Raw genomic sequence first — 20,948 nt, forward strand, 5'->3', positions numbered from 1 at the left:
CTTCCTCACTTTTGAATTGCAACCCCTTTGAGATAAAGGCCAACATTCCATTAGCTTTTTAGAATGCTTTGGATTGAAAAGACAAATGGATAAAACATTGGGGTTGATCTATAAGAAAGGGATGGGCTTATTTTGGGCTTTTTCCACTGATTAAAAATGCTTGTATTCTCTTTCTAAAACATTCACACTCATTTGCTAGTCCATCTGATCCGGGGTGGGAAAGTTTATTTACACCTTCTGTCTGCTTTACCTCTTATATTCAGGCTGAGGATTTTTTTGGCTCTGCTCCTGCTCCCCCATCATAACTTGGTTGGAATTTTCCGTAAGTTCAGTTAGAGGAGACAGCAGTAATCTTGGTGATTCCAAGCGTTTATTCTCTTGTTTTATCCGAATGTTAATCAGCCATTCTGATTCCTACAGTTGTTTCATATAAAGATTGCACAGGGCACTGTGCTCCTCAAACAAATTAGCTCTGCAGAATATTTTTAGTTGTCAATGTCTTAATTTCATGGAAAGCATTTTAAGACTGGGTAGAAAATAAAGAAAGACTTGCACTTATATAACGCCTTTCACGACCACCGGACGTCCCAAAGCGCTTTGCAGTCAATGAAGTACTTTTGAAGTGTAGTCACTGTTTTAAGGTAGAGCCAGGGTAATGAGCACAATCGATGTATCCTTCTGCATTTGCAATCTACTTACTTGGGGCCTAAAGTGTAAATTCAGCAAAGCTATGCACTTGGCGCAGAGCCTTACTCGATGGGAAAGTGAATCCGGGGATCGGGCGTGAAGATGATTGTGCCTCATCCCAGATTGTTTTGGTGATGGATTTTAATGACGGAAGGATCAGGCATGCTGACCGTTGTGACCAATTCTTCAATCCGCACTCCTGACGATCAAAGCTTCAAATCTGGAGTTGGCCTCACTTAATCGCTCGCTGAAAGTTCAGCACAGGCCACAGATTGAACTTAGTACCTTTTACATCATCATCATCATAGGCAGTCACTCGGAATCGAGGAAGACATGCTTCCACTCCTAAAGTGAGTTCTTTGGTGGCTGAACAGTCCAACACGAGAGCCACAGACCCTGTCACAGAGGGGACAGACATTCGTCGGGGGTGGGGGGGTGGCGGTGGCACTGATTTGCCGCACACCCCTTCCGCTGCCTCCGCCTGACCGCTTCACGCGCGCAGAGTTGAGATTCGAGGGGTTCAACGCCCTCCCGGATGCGCTTCCTCCACTTAGGGCGGTCTTTGGCCAGGGTCGCCCAGGTGTCAGTTGTGATGTCGCACTTCAGGGAGGCTTTGAGGGTGTCCTTGTAATGTTTCCGCTGCCCACCTTTGGCTCGTTGGCCGTGAAGGAGCTCCGCATAGAGCAATTGCTTAGGGAGTCTCGTGTCTGGCATGTGAACTATGTGGCCTGCCTAGCGGAGCTGATCGAGTGTGGTTAGTGCTTCAATGCTGGGAATGTTAGCCTGGGCGAGGATACTGATGTTGGTGCGTCTGTCCTCCCAGGGGATTTGCAGGATCTTGCGGAGACATCCCGAAAGTTTGTCAACATCCTTCACCTTTTTACATACGAAACATACCAATATACGAAAAATGACAGACAGGTAAAGACCATCTGGTCCGTCGTGCATGTCCCACACAATTGTGATACCTTGTGTATCACAACATATACACTCCATCCCACCCGAAACCATGTCATCATCATCATAGGCAGTCCCTCAAAATCGAGCAAGACTTGCTTCCACTCTAAAAGTGAGATCTCAGGTGATTGAACAGTCCGATACGGGAATTATAGTCTCTGTCACAGGTGGGACAGACAGTGGTTGAGGGAAAGGGTGGGTGGGGAGTCTGATTTACCGCATGCTCCTTCCGCTGCCTGCGCATGGTTTCTGCGTGCTCGCGGTGACAAGACTCGAAGTGCTCAGCGCCCTCCCGGATGCTTTTCCTCCACTTGAACCATCCGAAACCATGTGATCTCTTGGGTGAGGCCAAAGAACAGATAACAAAACCCAGGCCAATTTGGTGACAAAAAAAATGGGGAATTCCTCTCCGACCCATCTAAGCGATCGAAACTAGTCCAGGAGATCACTCTGGCCATTAAATTCCCTGCAGTACTTATCTTCTGTAAGAGGTTATCTCCGCCGCAGCCAGAAACAGCTTTTGCTTGAAGGAATTCAGTGAGTCTACATCCACCACTTTTAGTCACGAAGACTCAGACACTCACCGGTTAAATTTGCTAAGCAATCAAGGAGCCAGGTAAACTCATTTATAAGAATGAGTACTGGAATGCATCTCATTCTTCAGTAAATTTCAATCCACCAGAAAAAAGTGAAAACTCATTTTAGTTGTGCTGTTGCTACATCGTTGTCCAGTATGTAACAATCTGTAGGTCAGATGTGTGAAGTAATTTTCAGGTTTCATGAATCTTAACAATTTGTAGTCACAATTTACAGTCATAAACGCTTTAGGTTTCCAAGTTGGTCTCGGTATATTGAGTCTTTTCTGTCCTACTTTATAATGCATTTAGTGTGGTAGTTAAATGAGGACATTTTACTCCATTTCTACTCCCAGCGCACTCGATATTATGTGTCTGCTTCCTTGTTATTTGAATTTTGTCTCTTTGAAAAGAACTGAAGCACAATTTCATGATCAGACTAGGTCCCTTGTTTTTAATATTTATATGCATTGTTAAACTTGAATTGTATTCAAAGACTGAGGAAGGTTACATATACAAAAGGTAAACGAATACTGAAAAGATTGCGATTGTGTGCAACATGCATGTTTTTAGTACGTTACCACACAACAACCTCTGATATTGATTCTACTTGTGTAACAGAAATTCCACAGTGTCTCGCTGTAACAAAGCGTGACGTTTCAGTAAAGGATGATCACCTCACGCCTACACCTCAAGCTCCCAGTATAGCATTTCCACTGGCAAAACCTCCTGTGGCACCACAGCCCAAAGAACAGGTCTGGAAAACAATTGGAATTTATTGTAACAATATAAGAATATGTGTGTGTTATATTGGGGGGGGGGGCAGTGATGCAGTGTGGCAGAGTTCAGATGTGTGAGAGGGGTAGCGGGTGGATAAACCCAGGAGAATTAGGCTGAGGTTCATGTAAATCATCCAACCACAAGGATATTATTGTACCTGAAATAAATTACAGTAATTGAATCTAAACCAACTTTAAATAGTTCTTAATTTTAACCTTTGTTAAAGTTCCTCTTTCATTTATCCTTGACATAGCAATCACTCCCCAAAATTAAAAAGATTTATTGGGATGAAAATTGCGGCCTCTCTGGGTAAGATGTGCGCTCGCACCTGGCGAGGCATCGCAAGTGCTGGATCTCGCCGCACGATGAGCCGAGAACGGCTTTGACAGATCGCACGCATCCTCGCAAGAAGGACATCCGCGGGCGGAGATTGGGCTATTTGTCTCTTTAAACTCTTACGCCTGGTAAAAACAGGCATACTTTTACCTGCGTAAGAGTTTTAAAACATAGAAAATGTTAATTTAATCAATAATTTTTATATTAAAACCCCTGTCCATTAAGGTAAGTTTATTTTTAACTCTATTAAAAACACATTTTAAAAAAAAATGTTTAAATCATTTTTTTTCTAAAACATTTAATTACATTCAGTTTCAATTCATTTTAAATATGTGAAATGTTTTTTTTAATTTATTATGTTGTGTTTCTTGTTTTGTGGGATATTCTCATGGATAGTAATGGGAGCTCATAAAAACAGAGTTCCCATTATCATCAATGAGAATACTAGATGTTCATTGGTGGTCCAGGCCCACATGATCCCGGATACGTATGGGAATACGAATACGTACCTGGAAGACACGTTCCCGTACGTTGGACTGCGAACCTAGGCTCCCGACCGGAATCCTACGTTCCTCCGGGACCGCCACGTATTTTCGTTAAAAAATTTCCAGTCAGAGGCATTCACGCAAAGGAAACCTCTGACTGCAATTTTCCCCCCAATGTACCATTAGAAATCCTTTCATGTACTATTTCGCAGGATTTTTCGCCTCTTGTCTGCAAACAGTAACTCTTGGGTTTGTTTGCTCTGTTGTGGCGAAAGGTTCGCCAAGATTTTGTTTTAATTTTGTACTTCTGTTCATCTTTCCTGCTTTTTAACCTTCACTCTAGAGCATATTTTTTTAACGTCTCAATGCAAAGGAATAAAGAAAATGATTTGAAGCGACTCAAATAGAGAAACTTTCCCCAAACCATTGAGATGTATGCTAGTCCTATTAAATTATGGGATGTAATTTACTGAAATCAGCTGATCAGGGTTAAATAATAATGCTGATCTAAATGATTTAAATAATTGAATTGTGTGGATTCTGGAATCTAATGTTAAATGGATAACTTGGAATTCATGTTTAATTACCTCCCCTTCTCCTTCCCCCAAAGGAGGTTTAACTTGAGTAACTAAAAGTAGCTAGGGGAAAAACACATGATTCCTTCTCTAAAATCTTTTTGACTTGTGCATCCTTCTGATTTTTGTCAAGTGCAACCTTGGCACTTGAAACCAAATCTTCATTTTAACAATCATGTCTTCATTTTAACAATGACGTCTACTATATCTGAAGTTGTGTCATCTCTTTTTTTTTCAAAAAGTTAAAGTAGTGTTTTGCATGGTATTTTCTCCCCACTTCCTGTGCATTTCCTCTGCCCTTTCATTTTCTCTGTTAGTTCTGGTGAGAGACGGCATGTGTGCGTGGCTAAGGTTGACCTGTCCATCCTCTCAACTGCGTTCTCTGTTCCTCACTCCTGCATGATCTGCAAATCTTTAACAGCTGCAGCGCCACCAGGGGTTGAAAACAGAGTTTGAACCTCAATCGATCCTAAGCCAGGAGACCTGTTCTGACGTTTCAGTCCAAAGATTCCAAAATACCATGGAAAACAAAGTATGTCTTGCTGTGTTTCTATTTGAGTTATTTGCAGTAACTGAATGTGGTGGTGTTTTTCTATAACTTCCAGGTTGCTGTTGGCGAGAGTAATATTAAAGAAGCCCAGATTCTGCGCAGATTCCAGTTATCCTCACTGAACCCTCAGGAGCGAATCGACTACTGCCATCTTATTGAGGAGTTAGGTGGGGTGTTTTTATTGTCATTTGTGCTATTTTGTCCATTTTTGAAAGAAAATATTTTACTCCCTGGCATTCATAGTGCAGTTCTGACGAAGGGTCTCAGACCTGAAACGTTAACTGTTTCTCTCACCGCGGATGCTGCCTGGCCTGCTGACTGTTTCCAGCATTTTCTGTTTCTGTCATTCATAATGCTACTTTCCTGTGTTTAATTCATAGAATCATAGATTCTTACAGCACAGAAGGAGGCCATTCGGCTCATGGTGCCTGTGCCAGCTCCAGTTATACCCACATCCCTGCTCTTTTCCCTATAGCCCTGTAAAAGTTTCCTTTTCAAGTACAGGTATATATCCAATTGCCTTTTGAAAGGTGCTATTGAATCTGCTTCCACAAACCTTTCAGGCAGTGCATTCCAGATCACAACAACTTGATGTAGATAAAGAAAAATCTCATCTTCCCCTCCCCACCCACCCCGCCCCCCACCCCCCCGTGTCCAAGTGTCGCCCAAAGGACCGCCGAGATACCTGACGGTACTTTGGGCAGGTGTTTCGGCAAAAAGGTCCTTGAAAGGGCGCTTGGCAGCAAAAGAGGGACTTACGCCGTCAATCTGGGCGGGAGCTCCCAATCTTGACAGCAAAGGCTCTTGCTGCCCAAGTTCCACTGAGGATAGATTCGGGCCCACGGAGGGTCGAAGAGCTGAAAAGAAAAATCAATGTAAAAAAAAAACTGGAACACCTTCAGGGGACCCCATGCAGGTAAGTCACTAAGAAATGTTTAAAAAAAATGTTAATTTACTTTTTTTTGCAAGTCTTGATGCTTACCGTCGGGTATAGAACATAAGAACATAAGAATTAGGAACAGGAGTAGGCCATCTAGCCCCTCGAGCCTGCTCCGCCACTAAACAAGATCATGGCTGATCTGGCCGTGGACTCAACTCCACTTACCCGCCCGCTCCCCATAACCCTTAATTCACTTATTGGTTAAAAATCTATCTATCTGGGATTTGAATACATTCAATGAGCTAGCCTCAACTGCTTCCCTGGACAGAGAATTCCACAGATTCACAACCCTCAGGGAGAAGAAATTCCTTCTCAACTCGGTTTTAAATTGGCTCCCCTGTATTTTGAGGCTGTGCCCCCTAGTTCTAGTCTCCCCGACCAGTGGAAACAACCTCTCTGCCTCTATATTGTCTATCCCTTTCATTATTTTAAATGTTTCTATAAGATCACCCCTCATCCTTCTGAACTCCAACGAGTAAAGACCCAGTCTACTCAATCTATCATCATAAGGTAACCCCCTCATCTCCGGAATCAGCCGAGTGAATCGTCTCTGTACCCCCGCCAAAGCTAGTACATCCTTCCTTAAGTAAGGTGACCACAATTTCACGCAGTACTCCAGGTGCAGCCTCACCAATACCCTGTACAGTTGCAGCAGGACCTCCCTGCTTTTGTACTCCATCCCTCTCGCAATGAAGGCCAACATTCCATTCGCCTTCCTGATTACCTGCTGCACCTGCAAACTAACTTTTTGGGATGAGTTTCATGCACAAGGACCCCTAGGTCCCTCTGCACCGCAGCATGTTGTAATTTCTCCCCATTCAAATAATATTCCCTTTTACTGTTTTTTTTTTTCCAAGGTGGATGACCTCACACATTCCGACATTGTATTCCATCTGCCAAACCTTAGCCCATTTGCTTAACCTATCTAAATCTCTTTGCAGCCTCTCCGTGTCCTCTACACAACCCGCTTTCCCACTAATCTTTGTGTCATCTGCAAATTTTGTTACACTACACTCTGTCCCCTCTTCCAGGTCATCTATGTATATTGTAAATAGTTGTGGTCCCAGCACCGATCCCTGTGGCACACCACTAACCACCGATTTCCAACCTGAAAAGGACCCATTTATCCCGACTCTCTGCTTTCTATTAGCCAGCCAATTCTCTATCCATGCTAATACATTTCCTCTGACTCCGCGTACCTTTATCTTCTGCAGTAACCTTTTGTGTGGCACCTTATCGAATGCCTTTTGGAAATCTAAATACACCACATCCATCGGTACACCTCTATCCACCATGCTCGTTATATCCCAAAGAATTCCAGTAAATTAGTTAAACATGATTTCCCCTTCATGAATCCATGTTGCATCTGCTTGATTGCACTATTCCTATCTAGATGTCCCGCTATTTCTTCCTTAATGATAGCTTCAAGCATTTTCCCCACTACAGATGTTAAACTAACCGGCCTATAGTTACCTGCCTTTTGTCTGCCCCCTTTTTTTAAACAGAGCCGTTACATTAGCTGCTTTCCAATCCGATGGTACCTCCCCAGAGTCAGAGAATTTTGGTAGATTATAATGAATGCATCTGCTATAACTTCCGCCATCTCTTTTAATACCCTGGGATGCATTTCATCAGGACCAGGGGATTGTCTACCTTGAGATCCATTAGCTTGTCCAGCACTACCCCCCTGGTGTTCGTGATTGACTCAAGGTCCTCTTTTCCCACATTCCCGTGACCAGCAATTTTTGGCATGGTTTTTGTGTCTTCCACTGTGAAGACCGAAGCAAAATAATTGTTTAAGGTTTCAGCCATTTCCACATTTCCCATTATTAAATCCCCCTTCTCATCTTCTAAGGGACCAACATTTACTTTAGTCACTCTTTTCCGTTTTATATATCGGTAAAAGCTTTTACTATCTGTTTTTATGTTTTGCGCAAGTTTATTTTCGTAATCTATCTTTCCTTTCTTTATTGCTTTCTTAGTCATTCTTTGCTGTTGTTTAAAATTTTCCCAATCTTCTAGTTTCCCACTAACTTTGGCCACCTTATATGCATTGGTTTTTAATTTGATACTCTCCTTTATTTCCTTGGTTATCCACGGCTGGTTATCCCTTCTTTTTCAATATATTTTTGTTGAGCACTATGAAAGAGCTCCTTAAAAGTCCTCCACTGTTCCCCCACGCAGTGGTCTTTCCCCGTTCTGGCACCCACCCACCCGCACCAATCTGACATCTTGACGGGCAGGAGGTCACTTGTGCCACTTGGCCGTTCGCAGTTCCCGGCGGTTTTCCCCTCACGCCCACTCCAGCCCAAGTGCAAACTGGCACAGGGCGGAACCCGAAGAGTAATGTCGGCGGTAAGGCCATCAATTTCGGCCCCCAAGAAGTTTCTGAACCACCTGGTAACTACAGGCTGACTGGCCTATAGTTATCAGGTTTATCCCCCTCCTTTTTTGAACAGGGGTGTAACATTTGCAAATTCTCCAGTCTACTGGCAACACTCACATATTCAAGATGGATTGAAGGACTGTGGCCAGAGCCTCCACTATTTTCAGCCTAATATCCCTCAGCAACCGAGGATGCATCCAATCCGGACCTGGTGACTTTTCTACTTTGAGCGCCGACAACCTTTTACATACTTCATCTTTATCTATTTTTATCCTATCCAATTTCTCCATCCCTCCTTTACCATGACATTGGCAGCATCCTCTTCTTTTATGAAGGCAGATGCAAAGTACTCATCCCCAAGTCTCACCTAAGCATCTCCCCATACTTCTCCAGCATTTCTCCACATTTGAACATCTTGTTTGCTATCCCTTCTTTTCACCCCTCCATCAAAATCCTCTTGAGTTCTCACTGAGTCACCATTAATTGACGTCTTCATCTCCTCTTGCCCCAGCTTCTGGTTACCCAACCTCTCCTTGGCTGATTCTACAATATTGTCCCCCTTCCGTCGACCTCTCTATCCTCCTACAGAGGAGATTTACGAGGATGTTGCCTGGACTGGAGAATTTTAGCTGTGAGGAAAGATTGGATAGGCTGGGTCTGTTTTCTTTGGAACAGAGGGGGCAGAGAGGAGACCTTATTGAGGTGTATAAAATTATGAGGGGCCGAGATAGAGTGGATAGGAAGAACCTATTTCCCTTAGCAGAGGGATCAACAACCAGGGGGCATAGATTTAAAGTAATTGGTAGGAGGTTTAGAGGGGATTTGAGGGGAAATGTTTTCACCCAGAGGGTGGTGAGGCCTGGAACTCACTGCCTGAAAGGGTGGTAGAGGCAGAAACCCTCACCACATTTAAAAAGTGCTTGGATGTGCACTTGAAGTGCCGTACCCTACAAAGCTACGGACCAAGAGCTGGATACTGGGATTAGGCTAGATAGTTCTTTGTTGGCCGGCATGGACACAATGGGCCGAAATGGTCTCCATCCGTGCTGTAAATTTCTATGATTCTTCTGGTGCTCTCCCTACCTGTTTCAAAATTTCCATTATCAATCTCCTTAAAAAGCCCACCCTTGATTTCCTCTAGCTATAATTTTATCTCCAACTCACCCTTTCGTTCCAAAATTCTCAAATGAATCATTACCACCCATCAACAGCCACATCTCTTTCACAGCACCTATTCAAATCCCTCTAATCCAATTTCTGACCCGTTATAAGTTACATCCTGTTACGGTTTGCTTTCCATTCTCCTCCTCCCCTTTGACCTCTTTACTGCCTCCAACACCTCTGCTCTGCAGTCTAACTGCAGCATGGTTCCACTTCCTTTGTGGTATCCCAAATCTTCATTCCCATCTATTAGCCTTTGCATACCATCCCTCAGCAATGCCACCTATGAACAATGGTATCAGCTTGCACAGGGACACTGATAACAGCTGCCATTGACTCCAAGACTTTTACTATACTTTATAGCTACCTACCTACCAACCATCAAGTCTTGAATTAATTGAAATCCAGTTCGATGTCCACAAAACTGGAGCCATCCTTTTCATTCTCTGCCAGCACCAATAAGCTCTAGCTTGGCGTCCTGTTCAACCCTGAGCTGCATTTTCCACCTCAAGTACTGACTGCTTCCACCCTTTCTCTGACTCACAGCTACCAAAATTCTAATCCAAATCTAATATTACGTCGAAAATTGACTTCCCAAATGGACGCCTCTTATCTTCGGATTTCTCCACAGCCTCGCTGAACCCTATCTTGAGTAATATTCTCCAACTATATGAGCCTACCTGCATCCTCCATTCCTTAGACTGTAGATTACTACTTGTTCTTTCTGCTCCACCAGAGAAGGGTGGCCATTCAATCATTGCATCCTTGTCCTTCAGAGTTCGTTCCCAGAACCACTTTGCCTTGCTACCTAATTCCCTGCCATCAGAAGCCTCCAAAAAACATAATTTCTTCTTTCTGATTGATATCCATCTCCACCATGAAAAAATAAAAGAAAGTTTTGCATTTATATAGCGCATTTCATGACCTGACATCGCAAAGTGCTTTGAAGTGCATTCACTGTTATAAAGAAGGAAACACGGCAGCCAATTTGTGCACAGCAAGCTCCCACAAACAGCAATGTGATGATGACCAGATAATCCATTTTTAGTGATGTTGGTTGAGGGATAAACATTGGTTAGGACACCGGGGAGAACTCCCCTGCTCTTTGAATAATGCCATAGGATCATGTGCATCCACCTGTGAGAGCAGACGGAGGCCTCAGTTAATGTCTCATCCGAAAGACGGCGCCTCCAACAGTGCAGCGCTCCCTCAGTACTGCACCCCCTCAGTACTGCACCGGGAGTGCCAGCCTAGATTTTGTGCTCAAGTGTCTGGAGTGGGGCTTGAATCCACAACCTTCTGACAGGCGAGAGTGCTACCCACTGAGTCATGCTGACCTACCATACCATGACATGACATGACATGACCTGAGGAGCACTATAAAGTGTTACTGATTAAAGCGGGGGTGCCGGCAGCCCTACAGTACCTCTCCAAAGTGATCATTCTTCATATTACGACGGTGAGTGTTAGCAGGCCTCTGGACCTTAGGGGACATCACAACCGACCATTCCTGTACACACATGAGCACTGTCTAACATTGGGACATTGAATATTGATTAGGCACAGAAGGCAGGACCACTGTAGCCAGTTGTAGTTCCTCTACTGAGATCAGTTAATTCAGCACAGACCAGGGAAGCTGGGATCCTGCTGCTATGACGTAGTACCATACTGAGTGCTGTGATAGAGTACGAGAGGAAGCTTCAGGGAACATTAAGACGGACTGCAAAAGTTTCTATAGATATGTAAAGAGAAAAAGGTTAGTGAAGACAAACGTAGGTCCCCTGCAGTCAGAATCAGGGGATGTCATAACGGGGAACAAAGAAATGGCAGACCAATTGAACAAGTACTTTGGTTCGGTATTCACTAAGGAGGACACAAACAACCTTCCGGATATAAAAGGGGTCAGAGGGTCTAGTAAGAAGGAGGAACTGAGGGAAATCCTTATTAGTTGGGAAATTGTGTTGGGGAAATTGATGGGATTGAAGGCCGATAAATCCCCAGGGCCTGATGGACTGCATCCCAGAGTACTTAAGGAGGTGGCCTTTGAAATAGCGGATACATTGACAGTCATTTTCCAACATTCCATTGACTCTGAATCAGTTCCTATGGAGTGGAGGGTAGCCAATGTAACCCCACTTTTTAAAAAAGAAGGGAGAGAGAAAACGGAATTATAGACCGGTCAGCCTGACATCAGTAGTGGGTAAAATGATGGAATCAGTTATTAAGGATGTCATAGCAGCGCATTTGGAAAGAGGTGACATGATAGGTCCAAGTCAGCATGGATTTGTGAAAGGGAAATCATGCTTGACAAATCTTCTGGAATTTTTTGAGGATGTTTCCAGTAGAGTGGACAAGGGAGAACCAGTTGATGTGGTATATTTGAACTTTCAGAAGGCTTTTGACAAGGTCCCACACAAGAGATTAATGTGCAAAGTTAAAGCACATGGGATTGGGGGTAGTGTGCTGACATGGATTGAGAACTGGTTGGCAGACAGGAAGCAAAGAGTAGGAGTAAATGGGTACTTTTCAGAATGGCAGGCAGTGACTAGTGGGGTACCGCAAGGTTCTATGCTGGGGCCCCAGCTGTTTACATTGTACATTAATAATTTGGACGAGGGGATTAAATGTAGTATCTCCAAATTTGCGGATGGCACTAAGTTGAGTGGCAGTGTGAGCTGCGAGGAGGATGCTATGAGGCTGCAGAGTGACTTGGATAGGTTAGGTGAGTGGGCAAGTGCATGGCAGATGAAGTATAATGTGGATAAATGTGAGGTTATCCACTTTGGTGGTAAAAACAGAGAGACAGACTATTATCTGACTGGTGACAGATTAGGAAAAGCGGAGGTGCAACGAGACCTGGGTGTCATGGTACATCCGTCATTGAAGGTTGGCATGCAGGTACAGCAGGCGGTTAAGAAAGCAAATGGCATGTTGGCCTTCATAGCGAGGGGATTTGAGTACAGGGGCAGGGAGGTGTTGCTACAGTTGTAGAGGGCCTTGGTGAGGCCACACCTGGAGTATTGTGTACAGTTTTGGTCTCCTAACTTGAGGAAGGACATTCTTGCTATTGAGGGAGTGCAGCGAAGGTTCACCAGACTGATTCCCGGGATGGCGGGACTGACATATCAAGAAAGACTGGATCAACTGGGCTTGTATTCACTGGAGTTCAGAAGAATGAGAGGGGATCTCATAGAAACGTTTAAAATTCTGACGAGTTTAGACAGGTTAGATGCAGGAAGAATGTTCCCAATGTTGGGGAAGTCCAGAACCAGGGGTCACAGTCTAAGGATAAGGGGTAAGCCTTTTAGGATCGAGATGAGGAGAAACTTCTTCACCCAGAGAGTGGTGAACCTGTGGAATTCTCTACCACAGAAAGTTGTTGAGGCCAATTCACTAAATATATTCAAAAAGGAGTTAGATGAGGTCCTTATTACTAGGGGGATCAAGGGGTATGGCGAGAAAGCAGGAATGGGGTACTGAAGTTGCATGTTCAATCATGAACTCATCGAATGGCGGTGCAGGCTCGAAGGGCCGAATGGCCTACTCCTGCACGTATTTTCTATGTTTCTATATAGAATGGAGTGTGGTATGTATGCACTAAGACATTAGCAGAGGCCATTCTATACTGTCTGTTTCATTAAATAAAGGTTCCAAAATCCACAGGCTCCACATCTGATGTCACCTTGGGGATCATGCCCTCTAGCATTGACCTTACTGGAGTGTGCGAAACCAGCAGGAGGACATTTCATTTACATGAGGCCAGTGGGCACACGTGCCATTGCAGGCACATCTCTGGTGCCAGCATGCAGCCAGAAAATCCAATGGCTGGCTCCCATTGTGGGTTGGTGAGATTGCCCAAGCAGTCACCCTGAGACTCTCTCTCTCTCTCTCTCTCTCTCTCTCTCTCTCTCTCTCTCTCTCTCTCATTTGGTCCCCTGTGCAAAGGGGCCTATGCAATTATTTTTTTAAAACACGAGTTACTTTGGGGGGGGGGGGGGAGGTCTATGTGCCACATAACACTCGGTATACTGGCTACCCGTCCTATGCCAATCCTGACTGAGACAGGGAAGCAGATGCTCCCAGCGTAGGGAGGGGGCCTTCCCTTGATGTTACTGGCGTTGTAAGAGACGTCCCTTATAAGGCTGACTGGGAAATCCCAATGTCAATGGGGATTCGGTACCTGGCGCAATGACCAGTGGAACCTGCTGCGGAAATTCAAGCCCAAACTCTTTTGCATCCAGCACAGGTTCACTTATGGAAGAAAGTTGAGCAAGTTTGAGTTAACTGATTCTTAACGGGATAGATGGGTATTGTTTGGGCATTACTGATTAGGGTTGTAGCTATGTTTCAATCTCTTGACTATATGGAGTCCAAAGATGGTTCAGATCAAAGATCAACATGGGCTCGATTCGAACTTGGAAGGAAATGTACTACCAGAATTTAGATTAAAAGTCAGCATTTCTTGGATTCATAAGCATCAGATTAATTTAAATCATCTGTTTATTCAGATTAAGGTCTGGAATAACTTTTGTGTAAATGATTTTCAATAATTGTCTCAGAAGCAAACAATAGGAAGCCCATGCAAATTGAGGCCGATCAAATGAGTATTTAAAGAGGACACCAAAATAACACAAATCTTGTTTTATAAAACATCGGACTAGTAAACCTTTGATACAGGAAATACAATCCAGACAGAATACTTATGTGCTGTTGTGAATGTTTAAAAATGTATAGAGACATTGAAGTTGAGAATGTGGGAATTGTATAGGGACAGTATAAGCTAACAAAGAATTCATGGAGGAATAGCCATGACATCTCAGACTCGAGACTGCGAAATGTTACAACACTAACACATATTGAAACAAAACCCACAGCTTGCAGAAAAACCTCAAGGTCTTATTATTTAATATAATATATATATTTTTTTAATCCTTTTGAATCCATCTCAGTTGTTTTGCTGTGCCTTCTCTGAATGTTTTCTTTCGACAAGTAAGTGAGCATGTTAAATCCTTTTTTTTTAACCACCGGGACCATGTATTTTTTTCTTTTTTTTTTTACTCAACAAACCTATCCTTTGTGCATTTCCTGGCTCCGTAACTTATCATCCGAATATACGTAATTCAATAAGGTTCACACTCTTAAACTTCCCACATACAGGACAACACTACGAAGGGTTTAAAAAAAACTTTCATTCTGTTTGAAAAAGTGGATGGAGCTAAAACAAACCACAACTCCCCGGCTTTTTTTTACACAGTAAAAATCACACAAGCATTTCTCATTTAAAACAAACGTTCACAAGAGTCTCTTTTCTTTCCTATTAATTTTTGGATCCATGATTGATCATCTATCCCTATCTAGCTCTAGCTATCCCTACTTTCCGTGTCGCCGCACGGATCTACTTCTAACCTATCTTTCCAAGTCGCCGCTTGGTTTGCGTCACCGCGCAATTTCCCTATCTCTATCCCTATTCTAAGTTTGAAAGGTATTCACCAGATTGTCCTGGATCTCGTTCAGACACTACCTGAGAACCAGCGAGTGGCTAAACTTTCCTCAGACTTTTGAAACCGGGGGAAACTGGAGCAGTATTGAAATCATACTCACTCCAGTGGCCACTTTCCCCTCGTCTCGTCCAAGGCTAGTCTGGCTCTTAATTCGCAAGTTCTCGGCAGTCGTCCGTTGAGATCCCACTTCTGACACCAAATGTTGATTTCTGGATTCTTTTACCTCAATCTGGTTGAGCAAAATTACTGAAACGAATACCGTTCGTGCTTTAAACAAAGCAAGCTTTTATTTAAAAAGCAAATCCTGATCGGGGACCTTATCAGACAGAAGGAATGCAACTCTGATAGAACGCACCCACTTCCTACGGACAAAGTGACGTTACATTGTAAAGGGACGACGGTTATACATTTTCGGCAAAAGATAACAAGATAGGGCTAGAGTGACATCCTAGTTCAGCCTATCTCTTTTGATCCCTCTTTCCCTTTGTCCACTCATAAGCCGACCTAAGTATGGTCTGATTTTAAACAAAGACCTTCTGTTAATGTTTCAGGTTAATAAAATGATTTAATAAGACCTTGAGATTTTTCTGCAAGCTGTGGGTTTTGTTTCAATATGTGTTAGTGTTGTAACATTTCGCAGTCTCGAGTCTGAGATGTCATGGCTATTCCGCCATGAATTCTTTGTTAGCTTATACATTCCCTATACAATTCCCACGTTCTCAACTTCAATGTCTCTATACATTTTTAAACATTCACACTGTAACTGTGGAAATTCTGTGGTGCATAAAGCTAAACCTATCAAATCTATAATTGCCATTAGCAGTATATCATCATCATCATCGGCAGTCCCTCGGTGTCGAGGATGACTTGCTTCCATTCTAAAAGTGAGTTCTCAGGTGACTGAGGAATCCAATGTGGGACCTACAATCTCTGTCACAGGTGGGGCCGACAGTGGTTGAAGGAAAGGGTGGTCGGGGAGCCTGGGTTGACACACCGCTCCTTCCGCTGTCTACGCTTGGTTTCTGCTTGTTCTCGGCGATGGAACTCGAGGTGCTCAGCGCCTTCCCGGATGCTGTTCCTCCACTTTGGGAGGCCTTGGGCCAGGGATTCCCAGGAGTCGGTGGGGATATTGCACTGTGTCAAGGAGGCTTTGAGAGTGCCCTTGAAGCATTTCCTCTGCCCACCTGGGGCTCGCTTGCCGTGTCGAAGCTCCGCGTAGAACGCTTGCTTTGGGAGTATTGTTTTAGCAGTATATATGTCTTCAATATCAGTGATTTGACCATTAATCGAGAAAAGTGTGGCATTTGATTTTTTTTTAGGTGCAGTGGTACTAGACAGACAGTGTTTTGACCCTTCCTGTACACACATTATTGTCGGGCAGCCCTTGCGTAATGAAAAATACTTGGCTTCTATGGCAGCTGGAAAGTGGGTTCTTCACCGGTCCTATCTGGAGGCGTGCAGATCTGCTGCCAAATTTATCCAGGTTATGTATTCCAGCAAACTATCTCAGCTCAAAGCAATGCATAAGAACTGCTTTTGTGTCATTCAGATAGAAACAGTTATTTACAAAACACACTCGTGAAATAAAATCTGCATTCTGTCTCATTTCAATTCCTTATTATGCCACCAGCCTAATCTATACGAGAGATGTATGAAACCGATGTCCCTTAAAGATATATTTTTGTCCATAAAGTTATGACATTGAGACCTCTTTCCTACTATGTTCCCTCTCTCTTTGCACAATTTTTGGCCAGTGTCAGTTCTACTTGTTGCCAACTCAGATCACAGCTTCAGTAATAGTCATGTTAAATCTATTTGATGTTTTTCTTTTATTTTAGGAGATATAGATCTCAGGCCAAGAAAAGGTTTAAATTCTGCTCCTTGAAGCTCAAATTGCAAAATGAAAAATCTTGCCATACGTTGTTTAGTTTCACTCCGTGACATCCATTCTTTTGACACTTTTAGTTCTCCGGAACTAGCTTCATGAGCCTGCCCCTATTGGCATGCAGCCTGCTAGCATGGTGGGTGAACATACTGGGGGGTGTTAAGTTTTAACTTTTTGAAAAGTTAGCGCCCGGCGAGATGGGCTGCCAAATTCTGGAAAATTGGGCTTTTTTGCTTCGGGAAGGAAGGGGGGGGGGAAGGGGGCTGGCGGTATCTGAAGCGTTAATGGCATCACCATCGCCGGGCACACCCAAGCGGGGGCTACCTGGTAGCACATGCTCAAAAAAGGAGGCCAACCCCTTTCCCCCCCCCCCCCCCCAGCAGAGGTGCTAACGGGAGGTGCACGAGAGGCCAATTTCAACCACACTGTGTTCAGTATCAAGCCTTCAACACATCATCATTAAAATCCACCCGATTTACTGCTTGGAATCTTCATCCTAAATTCCAGAAAACAGCTTGCTGCTTTTCCAGCTGATTTCGTTTTGTTGTAAAACTTTCTATTTGGTGCTGGGAAAGGGAACAAAAACTTCTACATTTTGGGCAATCAGTGTCAGAAAAAAAGTACTGCCAGATGAGGATTGGCAAAGTTAAATGGAATATAAAAAGCTGCCTTTACTCAGAACTGTGACCGCTTATGCAAATGTTTTCCCTTCCTACACTGATCTTAGGGTGGTTGCTGATTTGTGCTGAATTGTAGCCGGTTTTGTGCGGTGAGCTCATGCTCAGGTAACCGGGTTCATTTCCTATAATAGCTGGCAAGGAGAGAGGGCACCGTCAACCATCGGTCTGGGCTGGATTGAAACTAAGCTCATGAAGGGCAAGGACAGTGCCTTAATTCACTGCACCATCCAGTCCCCACCCTTAAAGTTCCTTAATCTCATAAAGGTCATGCTGCAAGCTTTGGTTCCAACTGCGAGCAGTGAGCTTTTGGTAAACAAAGCCTCTTTTATATGGCATGAGAATTTTCTATTCTTGGGCCTGACTTGTAATTACTCCGAGATTGCATTTGAATTTCAAATCTCCCAAGATCCCTGTCATATTACTTTTACAATAAAAGGTTTGTTAGTTCCAGAAAATAATTTATTTCTTATAGTAATAAAAGGTCAGGTAAAACTTTGAGGTTCCTTATTAACAACGCTGTATGATGTATTTTACCTTGATGTCATTTGGCAACGGAAGAATTGCTGGGTAAAGACAAAACTCATTGCACCCGCCCTCTCCTTATTAAAAGTCTTTATCTGTCTTTGTTCAGTGCTGTGCCTCAGTAACCTTCCTCGTGGGAGGAGCTGGCTATTGTTTTCAGAACAGTGCCCAATCTGTATTACAGTATTGAGTTTTTGCTACTGTCAAAGGGGCTTTCCAACTATGGATGGTCACAGCCTTGGCCTTCATTGTTTTTCCACCAAGCATAACTTCAAGGCTTGCAAGGACTGTCTCAAAATTTTAAAATAACTGTCCTATAATCAATCACCCAAAAACATCAGTGACAGGATCACTCTGCTTAGCCCCAGGTGTGAATCACGAGAGTTTGAGGTACACTAGGAAAACTTGTAAGCAGCTGTACTTTATGGGATCTTGTTTCCTTTTCATTATGTTCTAATTCTGTTATTTCTACTCCTGCTCTACTATATGTGTAAGGCAGCTGTTGACCAGAGCCCTAGCTTCCCCACCTTCCCAATCTTCTCCTGCCACCTCTTGTCCTTTCCCCACTTCTCCTACCCCGAAACTTCTTTTTAGCCCTACCTGCTGTTCTCTACTTCTGAATTCATCTGCACAGCCCCTGGCTCCTGTTGCTCCGAGACTGGCCCACTGCTTCCCTTTATTTCAGCCTAGGTATCCAGCCTGGACTGGTATGCCCTACCAACGAACAATATTGTCCTCTTCCAGCAGTTTCTCTGCCTGCCTCACTCTTCTGGTTCACCACTTTCCTTTCCATTCTCCCTTTCTTCTACCTTTTCTCCAACATTTACTCAAGTCTTCCCCCTGTTCTGCCCCATCAGGTAAATCCCATTTGACCCAACCCCCTCCCTTACCATTGCCCTTCACTAATAAGACCCTCATTATTCACGACTTTATTGCAGAGGAGTGTGTTGATTCTTTCAGCCTTGTGAAGACTTGGCATTGAGGTTGATCCCCAAACATGCCCAAGTTTCTTGTTCCACTGCATCACCCATTCAAACTGCTGATATGATGATGGCGTGGCTATCATCTCCCAAATCCATTTTGGCTTTTAGGCTACACTTCCGGCCCTTTCTTTACTTTTAAATACTTTACCCGTTGCTCAAACACTCCTTTAAAATCCCCTCAGCCCCCATTTCCTTTCCGTCCTGCCATTTCCTCCCTCCTGTTCACCCTCAGTCTTTGCATCAAGTGACCAATTTTCAATTATTTCAACATCTAACTCAGGGGTATCAAACTCGGTTTGCCCGATGGGCCGATCTGACATCCTGGCACTTGTTGTAGGACACATTCAGCGAAAGTTATTTGGATACACTGGTCTGGAAATTGGTATGCGTTTTTCCTAACTTTCTGGGATGCAAAACAAGTGTGATGTATTATAATTTCTGGGCGCATGGTCTTGTTCCTACTGGCATATTAGTCCTCACTGTTTTTAGGCATCATTGGCGGCCATCAGAAATCAACATTGGATCAGTTTAAATATGCAAAGGGTCCTGTGCCTGTTTTAGGAGCCTTCTGCAAAATGGGTGAAAACTAGGTGGAGTATGTGCCATGGAAGCTCTGACTAGTTTTTCCAGTTCTACAGTAGTCCTTAAAGGGGCGAAATGGTAGGGAAAGTTTTTTTTACTTCCCTTTCTATGGAAGAGCAGACGCTCATCCCAATTCCACAGCACAACTATGGGCCACTGCCAGCTAGCCACGGCTCTCCTGCATCTCTTCCATGTATTGGAGCTTGTGATGTTCCCTGAGCACTATAACTCCAAGCATAATACTATAGCACTAATATTAACACCAAGCATAATACTGTACCACTACTAACTAATACTGTGACACTAACTGTAATATGGTAACTAACACTGCAATACTTAAACTAATTCTAACGCTGTGATACATCTTGAAACACTACTTAACATTATACTGGAATCAAAAGAGAAGGCAGAAAGATGCATGTAGGATATAATGCAAGCTTCCAGATAATGTCAACAAAGTGCAATGAAAAGGGGCGGGGACCATAGACGGAACCCTGGGTACACCGATTGTGGCAATGCAGCAAGGGAGCAGAAACCATTGGAAGATATACAACACTGGTGTTGAGACAAGTATGGTGGTCTGCCAGAGTGATGTTGGTGGATGTATGGCCAATAGTGTCAAAGGCAGCAGAGAGATCGAGAAGGATGAGAAGGGACAACGCGCCACAGTCACCTTTATTTGTGACTTTGACCAGAGCAGGCTCTGTGCGTTGGTCTAAACAGAAACCAGATTGCAGGGCGTCAAAGAGGTAGCGTGTGAAGCAACAATATACCCCGGTACCTTGAAGAGGAAGGGAAGATTTGAGGTAGGGCAATAAGTGGAGACGGTGAAGGGATTGAAAGTTTTTTTTTGGCAGAGGACAATAACTGCTTTGAAGGAGGTATGGACTTCCTGCAGAGCCGGGAGCAGCAGCTGTGGTGCTGAGAAAGGAGCAGCCAGTCAAGGCAGGAGCGCATGAAACCTGGGGACCATACTGTGGGTAAACGGAGAGATTGTTTCCACTCGTGGGGAACAAGAGTCGGAGATTGAGGATTCTCATTGCACTTTGGTGACATTATCTGGAAGCTTGCATTATATCCAAATGCCACCTGCATCTTTCTGCCTTCTCTTTTGATTCCAGTATAATGTTAGGTAGTGTTTCAAGATGTATCACAGCATTAGAATTAGTTTATGTATCACAGTGTTACCATATTCTAGTTAGTGTCACAGTATAAGTTAGCATCACAGTAGTAGGGTACAGTATTATGCTTGGAGTTAATATGCGTGCTGTAGCATTATTACTGTATTATTCGTGGAATTATAGTGCTACGTCCACACAGACAGAACTTTTAGTATAGGTCAATATTCAGAACATCTCATATT

At 43.7% G+C, this 20,948-nt stretch overlaps 1 protein-coding gene across 4 annotated transcripts in view; it reads left to right on the forward strand.

Annotated features, from left to right (window-relative positions):
- Positions 1-20,948, forward strand: part of topbp1 (DNA topoisomerase II binding protein 1) — a 122,919-nt gene that overhangs the window by 87,868 nt on the left and 14,103 nt on the right. For all 4 annotated transcript variants that reach the window (XM_070880393.1, XM_070880391.1, XM_070880389.1 and 1 more), the window contains 3 exons: positions 2,841-2,974; positions 5,001-5,112; positions 16,253-16,416. In XM_070880393.1, the coding sequence (XP_070736494.1) occupies positions 2,841-2,974; positions 5,001-5,112; positions 16,253-16,416 (410 nt within the window). The remainder of the gene's footprint in view (positions 1-2,840; positions 2,975-5,000; positions 5,113-16,252; positions 16,417-20,948) is intronic.

This window comes from Pristiophorus japonicus, chromosome 5, assembly GCF_044704955.1.
Source record: "Pristiophorus japonicus isolate sPriJap1 chromosome 5, sPriJap1.hap1, whole genome shotgun sequence".
In the NCBI taxonomy this organism is placed as follows: Eukaryota; Metazoa; Chordata; class Chondrichthyes; family Pristiophoridae; genus Pristiophorus; species Pristiophorus japonicus.